The sequence below is a fragment of the Colossoma macropomum genome, unplaced genomic scaffold (assembly GCF_904425465.1).
Source record: "Colossoma macropomum unplaced genomic scaffold, Colossoma_macropomum, whole genome shotgun sequence".
NCBI classification, from domain to species: Eukaryota; Metazoa; Chordata; class Actinopteri; order Characiformes; family Serrasalmidae; genus Colossoma; species Colossoma macropomum.
This window is the reverse complement of record NW_023494789.1, coordinates 35,454,505-35,471,841: the sequence shown is the minus strand read 5'-3', so window position 1 is coordinate 35,471,841 and position 17,337 is coordinate 35,454,505. Positions and strand designations below refer to the sequence as shown.

Genomic DNA, 17,337 nt, shown 5'->3' with positions numbered 1-17,337 from the left:
AGATGAGTTATTTATGCCCATATTGAAAAAATCTAACTTAATCCACAATGTGCTCACTTTATTTCATTTAATCCAGCTCAAAATAAAAATGCTGGCATTTTAATAACATTTCACACATGATCTTGTGAAAATGCTTTAATTAGGGAAGTTCAGAACTACATGGCACAATTAGTGTTGCACATTCAAATGAATGGAGATTAATCTATTTTCCCTATTGTATGGATACAATAAAAGGGTGAATAAATACTGGAAAGAATTATCTTTTAAAAAGATCTGAGTTCAGCTATGAATCAACTGTCAATACACGCGTTTCTGCAAATTTTGTATCTGAAATCTAATCTGAAGACCGACTGAATGTTATGAAGTGTAAATTTGAGTTCATTCAGTTAAAAATATAGAACAAACTATGTAGATCACTTTGAAAGGAAGTCAAATGGTAAATAGAAAATCATTAGTCTGATTAAACAAAAGGGAAGAGAAATAAAGTGTTGGTTAAAAGTATTACGGGAATATCAGACATTTCAGGATAATTCAGCAACACAATAAAACTCACCTGGGGTAACTAGCAAAAACAAATGTTCTCTGTTAAAAACCTTTGTTGTCAGCCTTTTTTGGAGTACAGATTTGCAGAGGCTTTGGATCCTTTTCAGGGGGACAAAGGCTTCATCAGTTTATCTTTAGAGCTCTGTGGGACAGTCAAATGGCTTTGGGGCATTACTAAAATCGGTGGGCCAACAAGATAGTGCACAAAAATCCAATACGCCCACAGCTGAAAACACCGCAGGCTACAGAGGTAATCTTCCTAACTCCTTTCAATTCATGTTTCTCAGACGGCACAGCCTTACTTTCCACCGGCCATGATCTTGAGGTACTGGAGTGCGTTGTGTGCTGCACTGGCTCGTGCTGCGTCCTGACTGGGGGCAAAGCCATGACACACTGTGATGGGCTGAGTGGACAACTCCACCAGACACTGGTACAGGCCGCTGAGACTGCGCTCCTCTGGGCAGGACACACAAATGCACACGTTTAGTTTAGCAGTTTCATTTCAACACACTGCATACAAGTGAAATTTCTATCTACCAAAAAGATGGCACCAAAAAGATTCTATGAAACGGACAAAGAAAGTTTGTGTATTCCCTAAAACAGGAATATTCCTAATATATTCCCAAACCAGCTGTTATCTCCCCATTATCCTACCAAAAGGACAGACAAATATATTTTATTATACATGCTGGGCAAGATCAGATGGAAATTGGCCAATTTACCCATATAATATGAGGCAGGTAAGTGGTCTTAAACTGTTTTTGAATGCTACTGTTACACCTATATCAAAATGTCAGTGTTACTATCCATTGAACACTGAACTAAATAGCCAGCCTTACGTTTGATGGAGCAGTGGCACTTGATTGTATTCAGTAAATAAGAAACATTTCATTTACAAATATAACAAGCCAGTCTGACCCATTCATTGGGAATTACAGTTTATTTCTGCATAATTAAACTGTGTCATTCCGAGTGGTCTACTGTGAAATCCTCTGTTCTAGAGAAATTTACAGTCAGAATTGTTCACAGTGGTGGTGACAGGAACCAGATATCCGAAGCTTTTAATGCCTCTAACTTGAATCACAGAAAGCTATTACTTCCGACCCCTGGTTCCGATCATCATTATTGTAAAGAAATCAGTAAGAAAAGAAGTTTACACTCTGAATGTCTGTTTACATCACTCAATTGAATTATGCAGAACATTAGGTGGAAATCTCCTTATAGAGCAAATAAGGTTATAAGGCTAGTAAAAAGTGCTGGAAATGTGCTAGTGTGTTTCAGGTGTTCATTTAGCCCACACAGTGTAAGGCACACAGGCCAACAAACTCATGATCGGTGCATCTTTGTACTGTCACAAATACGCAAATTTAAATAATGAGTTTATAACATATTTATTACACTATGATATACTGCAGACATACAGGAAAACTGCATCACAATTGTGTCGCAAAATGAAAAAATGCTCAAGTCTTGTTTTGCTTATAAGAGGAGCAGGTGGCATCTTAATGCTCTAGGGTACATGAGCTAATTCCCAATTCAAAATAAAAAATCCAAAATTAAATATGTACACAGCTGAAAATCAATTTGTTCCTGCTCTGTTTAATGTGCCATGGACTTCAGCCTGCTGTCTGGCTGCCATTTTTTTAAAATGTGGAAGACATGGAGTAATTAAGCAAGAAGACAAAGAAACACATGCTAAACAGAACTGAAACTGTTTGCACAATACGGACCAGGGGGTGCTTATCACCTTATATTGTGATCAGGCTGATTAGACTGTGATAAGAAGATATATTCTACATAACAGTTACTTTAGAATAATCATTTATTCATGTACAGTCATCAGCATCACAGTCAGTCACATTTCCTTTCAGATTCTGAGTTATTTAGTGGTTTCTGGCAAAATTCTTATCTCTCCAACATTTTCATCTTCCATCCTTAAGAAAACTGTAGGACATGAGCCACTCAGTGCTGCTCACTATATAAAACGCTAGATCATTTACTGATGCCTCTCAACATGTTTTCTGGGTTCTTTTACTAACCCCTAACAAAACTCCCCACGTCAATTACTAACATTTACAATATGCATGATCAACAATGCAATGCAATGAGCAATGTCATCGAAATAGCTTATCAGTTCTCATTCTGGAGACGAAGCTGACTATGCTGACTTTTTAGATTATTTTTAACTTGTATGTTATGCTCCAAGGTATATTTTGGTTTGTCCATATGAATTTACATGACCAAATCATAAGGCCATTTATTCAGTAACTGCATGAAATAATTGCAAATACTAATATATATATTAGGGGTGGGAATCTTTAGGCACCTCACAATTCGATTCGATTACGATTCAGAGGGCTGCGATGCGATTATAAAACGATTATCGATGCATCTCGATGCATCTTTTTTCTCTATGCATGATTTCTATCTTCCTACTGTCTGAGGACTTGGTAGTTTTAAAGCAAAGTATTTGTAATGATCCATAATGTAAATGCATTACGGATCATTACAAATACTTTGCTTTAATTATCTAAAATATCTTTTATTAATAAATCAAATGGAAGTGATGGGGCAAGTGAACTAGAAGGCTCTCATTCAGAGACGCTGCTGCCACTCATCTGCGATAAAATGCGCTGTTGCCCTGAAATAAGATCCAGTGGCAATGGGTGTCCACGCAGTACGTTACAGCCACCCTTTTGGTCTCGTTGTAGAGAGTGGGGGGGTATTTTCGAGACTGGACGCTGAATCTCGGCTCCACAGTGTGCAGCATAGCACGAAAGCCCTGGTTCTCAACGACTCAGAACAGACAGCAGACAGCAGGTCACATAGCCCCGAAGTCTAGCATCGCCAGTAGCGAACGAAAAAACAGATTAAGATGAACATTTGGAGGACTTATTCGCATTTATAAGCAGCGCGGTTGGTTAAATCTGCTGAGAGACTGTCTTTCTCTAAAAAGTTACGAAAATGAACTCGCTTCTCTTTCGTATTTTCCCGTTCCACCTTAAATGGTGCATCAGTTACATTCGGCGCCTAAGGCAGAATTTAAGGTGGAACGGGAAAATTAGAACGAGAAGCTGGCGAATGAGAAGCGACTTCAGCCTCGTAAAACAGCCGGACGCTGAGACATTTTACAAGAAACTCTTCTAGTTTTGAGGAAAAGTTTTCTGGCGGAGATGGGAGGAAAGCGGCTAAAGCTAAAGCTTAAAGCAGAGCGAAGTAAATCTGCGCTCTCGTTTATATTTTTAGCCCATACTAGGACATTAACACATACTGAGACATACTGGGCATTAAATGTTGTGGCTCCCAAGGTGGTCTGACTTCGTTGAAAGGCAAAATGGCTCTTCTTATCATTTGTGTTGTGCACTTCCGCACTTCCAGTTCAGCCTTTTGCGTTCCGTCAACATTACATTATAAATAAAATATTTAGAAAATCGATTTCTGACGTTGAATGAATCGATTCAGAATCGTTCACGTCCGCATCGCGATGCATCTAAGAATTGAGTTTTTCCCGCACCCCTAATATATATATATATATATATACATATATATATATATACACATATATATATATACACACATATACATATATATATATATATATATATACACACACACACACACACACACATACATTATATATATATATATAATTTGGTAAAAGCTCCCCTCAAATTAACAGAACATGTGTTTTATGATCACACATACTGCTATATGCTTACAATTTACTGCTGAAACCCAAAAATCTTTGACGCTCTTTGTTTTATTTTATAAAAATTATTTTTACCGAGTATATCACTGAAGAGACACCATCTGTTTATAGTTCATAGCCCAGATTTGTGGAAAAATGTGTCGACTTTCAGTAGACAAAAAAAATTGTGAGTTCAGCTTCTATTATAATAAGGGTTTAAAATTACATTACCCATCTATTTGACTGGAAAGAAGAAAGTTACAGCTCTCATATGACACCCACCTTTAGAATGTAGCTTATGAAATATGAAAGTTATGAAAAATATGACGAAGTGCGTTTTGGAACCACTGGTGGTTCCAAGGAGCATAAGAGGCTAAAATTATCCCTTAAAATTAGAAACTCCAATTTTATGCTTTATTAACATCAAAATATCCCTCGCTGGCTATCATACACTACAGGTCAAAGGTTTTACAGCACCCCCATTTTTGCAGTATTTACTTACATTAAAGCAGTTCAAGTCCAATGAATAAACTGAAATAGTACAAAAGGCAAGTGGTAAACTGCCAGAGATTAAAAAAAAATGAATAAACAAACTGAAACGTACAGCTGTTCTGCAGCAAAGGAACTAAATTAAGCTTTTAAAGTTGAAAAAACTTTCTGTCTGTATAAAAGCAGCACTGGAGCAAACTAAACCCTATGGGCAGTATATGGACAGTATGGCACTGCAGAGTATAATACATCCTTATCATATTACAAAAAAGGGCAATTAACAAACAGACAGACCATTATAACTTTTAAAAGTGTAGGTCTTTCCTTTAGAGAATCTGCAAAGAAAGTCAGACTGTCAGTGAGTGCATGTTGCAGTGGAATTCAATACTAAACGATTTAGATTAAATTTTGTTAAAATGATTCCATTTTATCTCCAATTGTTTTGTTTGTTCTATGCTTTAATTTCAGTACATTGAGACACTAAATTGCACGTCCATAAATCTGGAAAAATGGGGTTATTCTAAAACTTCTGACCGGTAGTGTAGCTGATACATTAACCCAAAGGGGACAGAAAAGGAAATTTTTTTTTGTTTAAAGGGGGATTTTTTTTTGTTTTGTTTTTGTCATCTTTGACCAGGGGGTGGCAATCCCTAGCATCCACCCTCAAATTGAGCCCTGACTACAACTAACCATTCTGAGATAGAGAGAGAAAGCTGAGTGTCCACAACATATGTCTGAGGTCAGCCATGATGCTTACCTATGTCCAGGTAGCTCACATCAAATCGCTGCTCCTCAGAGAGGTCATGGAGTAGAGAGCAGAAGTTGGAGTTAGGGAGGCCTAGAGGATGACTCCGCAGCTGCAGAATCTTCTCCCCAGCTGAATTCCGCAAAGAATCCCACGTACATCCAAATCCCTTACACTTCCCTCCCTCTAACCTGCCACCCACATGCTTAGACAGAGAGCAAGAGGGAAACAATGAACAGAAATCAGATGAGGTTTTGTAATTGACCACATTATAATGCATACAGATTTCTGCTGAAGTACCGTATGAGCATTTCTCACCATGTTGAAGGTGTCATCCTCTGCCTCAACTTCGTGACTGCTGCGCATGTCCACAGGCACATCATGGATCCGGGAGAGCATCTTCGCTGCTGCATTACGCTTAGCAAGCTTCTTTGATGTTCCACTGCCTACGAAATTCAAGTACATTTTTAATACAGATACGGTTCTAAAAGTTGATTGACTGAACTATGCTTACAGCCGTGCTAAAATACTCCACATAAAACATAAAAATAATTCTGTATTAACGTACCAAGATATTCAAAACATTGTGTTGATCAAACTACACTGCTTGCTGGAAAAAAAATGTTTTTCATTTCATTTAACATTATTTTACATTGTACTTTGTTGCCATTCTATAAAATCTGGCATTCATATTGATGTTTTACATTTTACATGTTCACATTACCCAGAAAAAAAATGCCAAACTGAAATTAAGTACATATGATTTACCAATTTCAACAAATCTTTCCACTCTGCAGGTCATTGTGAACTCTTTTCGATGTGCAGGTCCTGACTCCTGTGTGACTGTGTACTCAGGTAAACGCCAGCCTTTCTGCACCACCAGCTCCTATGAGAGAGTGAATTTTCATAAATACTTTCAAAATAAGACATGGTGTGTATGAAGACTGATGAACGTAATGTGTAATCAAATTTCACAAGTGCAAGTTCCACCCGTAAACCTTAAACCGTAGGCTGTTAGTAAGTTAGCACTGTAGTTTTGCAGAGGACCCTTTATAATAACCCACATTACAGGCTGTACCAACTACCTCAGGGGGGCTATGGGAGAGTAGATGTAACAAACTGTAACTTGCACTACTGTCTGTTTAAAAAAAAAAAATCATAAGAAACCCAGCCTTATGCATATGGGCGGTTTTCTTGATTTTTTCCTGTTGTACCAAACTCGTACCAAACCGAGATGTCTAAACTGCGGGGGACTTTTCTTTGAGCTGCTACTTCTTCTAAAAACCCACTCACGCAGTTTTTATAAAGATTCTGACATTCACCAATATTTTCTTATTTGGTATTTGTTCATAAGTAAAACTAGAATCTACACACACTCAAGAGCACAATGGTCTGAACAATTCTCCAGTTTAAGAACACATAATGAATCTGATGCAGACTTTTTCTTTGGACCTTTCTCAAGAACACTTTTAAGAAAAAAACTAAATATTGGTGAATGAGGTCCATTATCGTATTTCCTAGTGGTTTCAAAAACTGCAGTAGAGAAGTTCTTGGATGTTGTATCTCCCTTGATACTTGACATGACGAATGATGATTAATAATCGTTTGTCTTATGTTCCTAAGAAACCATGAAATAGTTCCACATGGTTTCACAGTTTTCACTGTATAGTTGCTGCTGTTGAAGCTGTCTGAATGAGTCTGTGCACACAGCACAGGAAAGCAAAGGAAACACAAAGTTTTTAATTGCTTTCTCAAACAATTTCAAATTTTCATTACTATTCATTTGTTGAGTGTTAGATTTTGACACTAGTAATATTTAATCTTTTGTTTGTTATGGGTTTTTTTTTTTGGACACAATTTTTTGTCTTTTTCTCGTTACCACTTCCAACCATTTACGCAAAGAACACATGTATTTGCAAAGAATCCATCATTCTCTCACCTGCAGAGCTCCGACTGGATTACACTCAGCTTGCTGACTGGAGCTGGAAGATTTTATCTCTGACTGGGAGCTGTGGAAACCATTTGTTACAGTCAGTAAAGAACACAAGACCCAAAGCACGCACTAGTGTCTGTGACCAACAGCACATTCTTCAACAAAGCATGTCTGCATTATCTCCACTTAAAATGACAACACACAGGCTGAAGCTTAATATGATTAAAAAAAACACTTAGCTAATATGCAATTATGTATTCCGGCTCAGAAAAGTAACATTTGATATATTACTATGATTTCACAGAGCTCTTACCAATCCCCCTCCAAGGCAATGTCTATGCCAGCAAACCCGTCTCCCTCCATCCCATTCCCCCCTAGCCCTCCCAGCATCCCTCCTTTCAACATCTTCAAGGCGGCTTCTGCAGCCTTGTGTTTGGCGGCCTTCTTGCTGGGACCCTGGCCTGTGCAGCTGATGTCTCCCACAGACACGCGGAAGGTGAAGTTGGGCTGGTGGGCCTGGCCCTCAGCCTTTAGCAGGTCGTACACTGGGGTCTTGCCTATCCGCGTTCCATATTCCTGCAGCAGACTGATGGGTGTCTTTCCGGGGTTCACAGCCAGCATTTGCTCAATACTGAGAAGAAAGAGAGACACAGAGAGAGACTTCTGAATACTCTTCAGTCTAATCTGAATATGAGTGAAAAGTGGGATTCATTTTCAAATGTTTTATTTTAAGGATGGTTCAGGATAGACCAAGATTTTTAAAAAGAGTATTTGGAATAACAAAACTAACACATATCTGGGCAGCTAAAATCATTTTACACCCAAAACTGAACCTATTATAGTCTAGTTGTATAAACGTGTTTTTTGCTGCAGGGCACTGACTGTGGTAACCATTTTACATCCAAACTAGAATCATTTTACACGTAAACTAAAACCAGCCAGCTATACCTATTCTACCTATATTTAACAGGCACCAATAACTGCAGGCCTACAACTGCTACTGGTACTGACTGTGGCACCACGGCGATGCTTTAGTTGGCTTCTTATTCGCCAGCTTTTTTAATTTTCCCGTTCCACCTTAAATGGTGCAGGCGCCAAAACGTAACCGCTGCTCCATTTAAGGTGGAACGTGAAAGTTCAAACAAGAAGCTGGCGGATAAGAGACTTCAGCTTCGTGGTACCAAGCAACACTAAAGGTGGCCTGTGAGTCTACTAGTTAGCTATCTTTGTCTGAAAATAAACCACTATCAGGTATCAACTATATTACAAACCTGATAATCGTTCAAAAGTTGGTCAGAATGTGGTTTGAAGTGACCGAGTCATTCTCGTGTAGAGGAGACCTAGCTAGGTTAGCTCGCGAGAGCTAGCCCGAGCATCCAAACAGAGCCTCACCTGGTACACCCAGAGTTTCTCTTGCAGCTAGCCGGGCTTTTCTCGTCGTTCATTCCCCAACAAAAGACAGAGGACCCACTCTTTTAGGATTGCAGATACCCCCCAAAGTAATTGAATCCCCCTTGATATCATTAGCTAATAGTTTTCCTGGAGGGGAAACCTGTAACACGAGAGGGAAGCCCCTTCTCCGGCAGACCCACATGATCACACGAGAACGAGAAGCGTTCAAATCGCGGTAAAGCAGGCCGCGGTGATGCGGAGCTGTTTCAGGGTTACATTCTAGTAGCGAGGCTCTCACTGCGGTGTGCGTTAGCTAAGCTAGCTGTTGTGCAAGTCATGTTCTGAATATGTGAGACTGTATTAAATACAGGCAACAAAGACGTAATTAGGAGGCCTCATTATCTTCCTACTCTCTCATTTTGAGATTTTATGGCAGACTGATTGTCCCAGTTTTCGAAAACACCACTGAATCTTTCTTTGGGTTTGTATGGAAGGCACCCTGTGCCTTCGATGGCCACCAACATGAACACTTTTCAAAATAAAGGTTCTAACAGGCGCGCAATGACACTGTCGGACGGTTTTTAAAAATGGGAAAAATTACTGCTACTACTAATTCAAGCCTAGTAGGCCTACATGACAAAGCTGACGCATCCCTCTGTTAAAATAATAGAACAGAAAAGGCCTAAAATTCAGGTATAACCCTGCAAATGTCTTTCAGTCTAAACTGTGAAAGAGAAAAACAAGTGGGTGCCCAGAACTTTCACCTGTGCTAGTTGTGCCAAAACTGACAAATTTATGCGGGGAAAATTTGCATCAATTAATTAAAAAAAATGCCCAACTCGTACAAGCAAAACGTCTGTTTTTATTACTTTCCACCTGTAGAGGTTGTTTCTTCGTCTTTAAAAAAAAACTGATTACAACCCATATTGTCAGTCCAACTTTTCAACATCAGTTAGTTCTTCATGAAGAATGATCTATTCTCTTATTGTAAACAAGATATACAAGTATGTACATCCAGAAAGACTAATTAATCAGATGATACACATCATATACTTGATGAAGACCTAGAAAATGCAGAAAAGGCTGCAGTTTATTATAATCAGCCGAGGGGCAACAAATTTGGCACGTATATATTTTTCTTCGCATTTTGCACCTATAAATTGTTCCAAAAATGTACGGTTGCACTGCAGGAAGGAATGAGAAAAAGGTGACCAAATCACAAAAATGACCAAAGTGTCTGAATGTATTAAGCGTTAACATCCTCAGTGCAACTGCAGCGTCGGTGATATTTTTTGAAGGAACTGTAGCTCCATCTGCAGGCGACAGGAAGGCATTGCACACAAATAGAACGCTGTCCTTACAGTACATGTTGCTAAATAGTAACATTTAGAGTACTGCTCTTTTACATCACTGTGCTCTTTCACACTTGTAGTAGTTTCAAATTTCAAAATTACATTAATTAATATACAGGACACCAATGTTCTCATTATAATGATGTTTTACAGCAGGATCCAAAAGTCTGAAACCACGTTGACAATCTGGGTTTTTTCCCTTGTAAACCTGGAAACAAACAAGCACAAAGGTATGACAAGCAAAATGAAGAACTGTTAAAGATTACACACTATTTTTAGATCATTTTTGACCATAAAAGTCTCAAAGATAGACTTGAGAACTGGGTTGATATCTCAAGAACTGTCCTAAAATGGTTCCGTCCATACCTGAAAGGAACTACTTTGTTGAAAAAGAAAATAATGTTTCTGAGAGAGAGCAAGTGACCTGTGGGGTCCCCTAGGGTTCAGTTCTGGGGCAGCTCTTATTTAATTTATACATGCTTCCTTTTGGCCAAATACTATAAGACTATGGGATATCCTACCACAGCTATGCAGATGATCTACATGGCCCTCTCCTCAAACAACTAGGGTCCCCTTGACTCACTTTGTTAGTGCCTTGAGCACATCAATAACTGGTTGGGACAAAACTTTCTGCAGTTGAACAAAGATAAAACAGAGATTATTTTATTCAAGATAGCAATGAGCCGCACAGGCTAGCTGGCTATCTGGAATCAAGAGCTATAAAATCTAAAAAACTCGCATGTAACCTTGCTGTATTAATAGACTGTGATCTCAGCTGTACCAGTCACGTCAAAGCAGTCACTAAGTCAGCATCTCACAGCAATCACTTTTAGAACATCAGGATTAGAGATTTTCTTACTAAACCAGATGTGGAGAAACTCATCCACGCTTTCACTTCTAGCACGATAGATTACTGTAATGATCTCCTAACTGGACTCCCAAAAAAGATAAACAGCTTCAGCTGATTCAAAATGCAGCTGCCAGAGTCTTACTAGGCGTAAAAGAAGGAGACACATCACCCCTGTTCTTACACCCTTATACTGGCTACCAGTCTGTTACAGAATAGACTGTAAGGTACTATTACTGGTCTATAAATCGCTTAATGATTTAAGACCAGCATATTTGTCCGGTATGCTGCAGCAATATGAGCGGAGGAGATCTCTCAGATCATTAATAACTAGTCAGTTAGTCCTGCCGAAGGTGAAGACTAAACATCAGTTTAATGATGTTTTTAACTTCCATCCTTCTTTATTTTGCTACTTTTTAAATTTGAATTATCTTTCTATTTCCTCTTTTGTAAAACACTTTGGATGACTGCAGTGTATGAAAGATGCTGCATAAATAAACTTGCCCTCCTTTTCAAATTTAAGCCAATTTGTGACATTGACCAGGTCAAGGCATTTGTACAAAAATGTCAGTCTGTCCAGTCATGTCCAGATGACTCCCAGGTGGACTTAGTGTTCTCTTCAGAGGCTTCAGAAGGTATACTGTACCATATACTAATAAATTCTAAAATTATCATTATGTAAATATTTAAAATAATCAATGTTTCACTCAGATTGTTACGCTGATAATATTATTCATAATGAAAAATTAGACCTTCTGATGTTCATCTACTGAGGGAATGCAGCTTTGCACTTTCAACAAACCTTGTGATCAGTGAGTAAGAACATTCAAGCCCACTTTTCTATTTCAGGCATTTAGGAAGCTTTAATCAGTACTATGGTCCCGCATGAAACACACCCTGGCTTAGTGCAGCAGACCTTACTGCTGTAAATACACATGCAGTGTCCCATTTCAAGCACCAACTGCACACAACAAAGAAGGGCTGGAACTAAGTAAGTGGTATAAAATGTAGAAACCGGTTTATTTAAAAAGGCTAGTGTAAATAAGGAAAGAACATCTGACTTGAAAACTGTTTAAAAAATGCAGTAACGTCTGACACCTACTGTGATGTAAAACAAATAGCATTTTCTCAAGTTAGAGAGACAACTGGAATTAAATACTGCCCCATGTCCATAGTACATCATGGACACTTCATTTATTGAGACTAAAAAAAATTGCAAAATAAATCTCAAGTAATAAATCTCATGTTTTATCAAAAGCCTGTTAGTGAAAACCATGTACTGTTCATGCAAAAAGTCTCACAAAAAGCATCACAGCCCTTCTTAAAAGAGCTGAGAAATCTCATAACACCTTGAGCTTCCACAGTCTCCTTCACAGGTTTCCTGGTTGCCTTTTCAACCTCTTGAAAAGTTCTTGCTTTTTCTACTTATTCAGTAACAGCCTATTCTTTGGCAGACTCTTCTGGAAGCTCCTCCGCTGGTTGATGCTCAGTCTCAGCCTGGGAACTGTATCCCTCCTGCTCTTCTGAGGCTCCTACAACACTCTCCTCTGACTCATTTGTGGCACCGTCTGATTCTGAAGTATCTGCCTCTGATTCTTGCTCGTCAGTTCCATTCTCCTCCTTATTTGAAAGTGTCTGACTCTCCACCACAAACTTCTCCTCTTCTTGCTCCTCAGCAAAAGTCTCCTCGTTTTCATTCACATCCAGATCGGTCTCCTCTGGAAGAGTCCGAATTTCCTCTGCAACGGTCCCCTCCATTTGCTCCTCCTCAACGGTCTCCTCAGTCTCTTCTCTTTGCTCATCTTCTTCAGTTTTGTCCAAGTCTGTCTCCTCTGTTTGATTTGTGGTGGTCTCTGATTCTTCTGAAGTCTGAATCTTCTTTGCTGCATGCTTCTTTACTTGTCGCTTGCTTATTTCAACTTCCTCTGGAATATCTCCATGTTCCTCAGGAAATTCTTCTTCTGCTGTTATTCCTTGCTCCTCTGGTAACTCCTCCTGCTCTCCTGCTTCCGGTTCTTCAGCAGATTTGTCCTCCTCTCCGGCTACATGTTCTTCAGTTACTTCTTCTGCTGCTGTTCCTTGTTCCTCAGATAATTCTTCCTGCTCTCTTGTTTCTGGTTCCTCAGTAAGTTCTTTCTTTGCTGTTTCTCCTTGTTCCTCAATTACTTGTTCCTCCTCTCTTGCTTCTTGTTCCTCAGAAACTGCTTTCTCCTCTTTTGCCTCTTGCTCTTCAGTCCTTTTCTTCTTTGCTCGGACTCTATGTTCCTCAGCATCTCCTTCCTTCTCTCTTCCACCTTGTTCCTCAGTAACTTCATCTTCGCTGGCTCCTTGTTCCTCTGTAGACTCTTCTTCTTCAGTACGTTCCTTGGTTTCTTGCTCTTTTCTATCAGCAGTGTCTTTGTGTTCCTCAACCTGACCCTCCTCTTGCTGAGCTCCAGGCACGAACTGAAAACACAAAGCATATATGATTATCTTCGAGCTGTCCCTAAACTTTGCCTTGACCTGCAGAAATGACGAGGTTTGAAAGGTACAAGACATTCTGTAAACACTGGACTTGGCTTTATATAAGATCTGTATCCATAACACCACAACTTTCATTCACCACAATGCTTACAGATACTCTGTCTTTTAAGTCCTGCACCTGGGTCTGTACGGCCTCTAGTTGGGCAGTGAGGTGGGTATGAAGACTCTCTGTGCTGGTCTGATGGTCATCCAGACTCCTGTACAGAGACTTGAGCTGCTCCTCCACCGCTTGAGCCGTTTTAACTTGCTCCACTTCCAGCAGTTCTCTAACAGAGAGATATGTAGTTAGTAAGTAATACTTACTTTTTATATTGAATTAAAATCCTGATTTCTAGTATAAACTAATTTTTTTAATTCTATATCTATTATCTATTAAATATAACCATTGCCTTTACTAAAGAACCCTTTACGAACCAGTTTTAAGGGTGTAGTAAAGGGGAAAATATGTTCCTAACTTTTGTTAAAGTAACTTTAAAAAACCTTGAAAGGTTTGATTTAAGTTATATTGGTCCATTAACATTTATACAATGTCAAGGGCAGCAGGTATCAAATAGTGTCAAAAAAAAAAAAAAAAGTTATGAGGTTTTCCTTTGACACATATTTACAATTGGAATTTCTGAAAAAGGAAAATACAAGAACTCAATTTTACAATCACATTCAAAAGGTTTTGGCTTAAACAAACAAAAAAACAACACTAACTGATAAATGAGTTGCCCACTTACTTGATATTCATCAAATCCTGTGTGTTAATAGCAAGGGCTTCCTGGTTGCTTGTGAATGACTCCTTCATTTCAGTGATTTCCTTCTTTTGGCCCTCCAGCTGAGACATCAGACCATCAACAACGGAGATGTGCTCATCCAGACGTGACTCGGTGACCGAAAGTGTGTTGGTGAGGCCAGAAATGCTAATGGCTAGATCTGAATTAGCACTCAGGATGGTGCTGACACTCTGCTTCACAGCTTCAAACTCATCACTCTTGTTCTTGATGATGGCATTCAGAGATGCAATGGAGATGGTATTCTGCTGGAGCTCAGCTGATTTGGTGTTCATCTCAGTCTGCAGAGCCCATACTTTGCTCTGAAGGTCTTTGGACTTGATTTGTTCAGAAGCGGCCAGGGCTACTTCAGCCTGTCTCTGGGCCTTGGCGTAGGCTTCTTCCAGAGCCAGCAGACGCTCCTCAAAACCTCCCACACTGGCAAGCTGGAGATAGAATCAAGATAATTTATACAGTGAAACAATGTCCTTTATACCTATACATGACTTCACTCTTTAAAAAAAAAGATAGTTCTTCAATGGTTCTTTAGTAAAGAAAATGGTTCTGTATAAAACTATAAACACTTAAAACATCACTTTGCATTATTAAAGGGACCTTCGCATCATGATAGCGTTCTTTAGATTTATGGAGAAAGTGCTATAAATGGTTCTATATAGAACATTTTAGAAAAGGATTCTACATAGCACCAAAAAGGGTTCTTCTGTTGTTACAAACTTTTATCGTAACAACAGCAGAACCCTTTTCAGTTCTATATTAAACCCTTTTCAAAAAGGCTCTATAAAGAACCATATGCAACATATTGTCCATAAATCTGAAGAATGCTTTCACAATGCAAAGGTCCCTTTTATCATGCAAAGGGTGCTTTGAGTGTTCATGGTTCTATATAGAACCATTTTCTTTACTAAAGAAGCCTTGAAGAACCATCCTTTTTAAGATGTGAAGATTTTTTAAAGGTGTGAACCATATCGCTGTTGTCTGAAGAAATATCTCCAAAATGGTAACTTTACAGGAGAAGGAATAAAACCATCAATGGAACCAGACTTTTTTCCAAGTCATTCTGGGCCGTTTCTTTTGGTCCATTCTCCATGAAATTTACAAACAATGTAAAGAGCAACAGGCATTTTCAAATTATACCAAAAACTGAAAAATGACAAAAATGGAGATACAAGGTTTTCTTCCGACAGCAGTGATATATTCATATGTAGCCAAACATCCTCTCTTCATAGTAGAAGGCAACTGTAAAGGTTAGGGGCGAAAACAAGATGAAGCTTTTATTCCAAGCTCAAGTCCTATCTATTACATTTCACTAGCCTTCTAGGCCAAGTCTCACTTAAAAAAACAAGCTTACTACACTCAGCTGGACTTGCTGATAAAATATAACACAGTAAAATAAGACAAATGCTATTTTATCCCTGTTAGCATGCCTGGAAAGTGAATTTCATTTTTCCTCTGTGCAGTTCTGTATAAGAGCTCCTGCTCTCTTCAAAACTAATGTTGTCAAAGGAAATATGATCATCCTCTCTACTGACAGTGCAACTATTAATGGCCTGGGGGCTGGCTGCACTGCATAGCTCAGCACAGCAAAAGTAATGGGCAACGTGGTCAGCTATTGCTCTCTCTCTCAGACAGACATAGCATTTGAAATACAGCTTTCCTGACCTACTTGGGCACAAACAGTACTTATTCTAGCCCCAGATAACTGTTTTACTGAGCTGGCTAGCTCTTTATAGGCTAAAACTTTAAACCACATATGAAGATTATTAGAATATGAAGGTCAGAAGGTCAGCAGATAATTTCTTATATATATGTACATGTGTATGTAAAATCAGTTTCACAGTGACTCTCCTACCTGTGCGCTTCCAGTCCCGAGCTGCTGCTGTAACTTGGTGACTCTTGTCTGGACGGTCGTGAGCGTTTCGGACAGGTCGTCAATGGCCTGCTGCTGCTGACTACAGAACCAGCCCAGTGTCAACCCCCCAATAAGGATGATAAAAAACAAAGCACTTGGGAGGACATATTCGTTGATTCCACGCGACTGTCCCACCGGAGGCTCCAGCAGTAGGAGCGCGTCGTCCTGTTTGTTGCTGCTCTTTCCTCGGCGCCTCGCCATGCCGCCTCTCGCTCCGCTGCAGTAGCCCAGCCTCCCCGCAGCTCTCACTCTCACCCTAACTCTCACCGTCGGCTGGTTAAGTTTAGAAGGGGGTACCGGGAGGGAAGGTTCGACGTTTGGGGCATCAAATGACGCCCGCTAAAGAGCTCGATGCGCGTGCAGCAAAAGGGGGCGTGACACACAGGCCGTCCCAAGGTAGGGGATCGCAGAAAGTGGCGTGTCCAATCAATTGCCACCTCGTGCTCACGGAAAGGGTTCGGTTTAGTGCGAAACCAGTGTAGATTTATTTAAAACAACTTTTGGACAAAATTGAAAATTGGCTTTCTGCCTTTTATTCCAGTCTACCTGCATTTGAGAATGAAGATTTGTTTTATCATTTTAGTGACTTTATTATTAATCTGTTAACACTGTTATTTTATGTCACCGTTTTTTTTTAATCCACAAACGTAAATGGAGTGATAAAGGACCAGTTTTTGTCCTCCTCTGCTAAATTTCAATATTATATGGTTGATTTGCGTTCTTTTTATAACGAATTAGTGCTTAAATTGGTGACTGTCGATAACGAGATTGTTAGCAAATATTTATGCAGACCTTGATGTTTCCCCCCTTTTCTTCTTTCTTTAAGCCCCTGGTATGTGTGTTATTTGTTTTAGGTGGGTGCTGTCTCTTAGTTTCTGTATAATTATATAATGTGTTAATAGAACTAACAACAAAAACAACAACAGTAATAATAATAACAATAAGACTAATAATAATAATAATAATAATAATAATAATAATAATAGGGTTCTTTAATTCCAAGTGTGCTAACATTTTGTCCTACCCCCTGAGTGGTACTGCAGCAGATATTATTAGCTTAGAATAGTATAGTAACTTTAAGTAACGTTTTTGTAACATCTGTTGTGTTTTAATGTTAATTCAACACCCTAATAGTATTCT

At 39.1% G+C, this 17,337-nt stretch overlaps 2 protein-coding genes across 2 annotated transcripts; both read right to left on the bottom strand.

Annotated features, from left to right (window-relative positions):
- Nucleotides 1-120: 120 nt before the first annotated feature.
- Nucleotides 121-9,022, bottom strand: tarbp2 (TAR (HIV) RNA binding protein 2). Its single transcript, XM_036571134.1, has 7 exons — nt 8,791-9,022; nt 7,712-8,029; nt 7,405-7,474; nt 6,234-6,351; nt 5,784-5,911; nt 5,478-5,670; nt 121-999 (listed from the first exon to the last, which is right to left on the bottom strand). The coding sequence occupies exons 1-7, from the start codon at nt 8,841-8,843 to the stop codon at nt 842-844; spliced, it is 1,038 nt and encodes a 345-aa protein (XP_036427027.1). The 5' UTR covers nt 8,844-9,022; the 3' UTR covers nt 121-841.
- A 2,968-nt stretch (nt 9,023-11,990) lies between these two features.
- Nucleotides 11,991-17,156, bottom strand: zgc:66479 (uncharacterized protein LOC327541 homolog). Its single transcript, XM_036571129.1, has 4 exons — nt 16,138-17,156; nt 14,235-14,713; nt 13,631-13,778; nt 11,991-13,434 (listed from the first exon to the last, which is right to left on the bottom strand). Exons 1-4 carry the CDS (start codon nt 16,396-16,398, stop codon nt 12,430-12,432), a joined length of 1,893 nt encoding a protein of 630 aa, XP_036427022.1. The 5' UTR covers nt 16,399-17,156; the 3' UTR covers nt 11,991-12,429.
- Nucleotides 17,157-17,337: the final 181 nt, after the last annotated feature.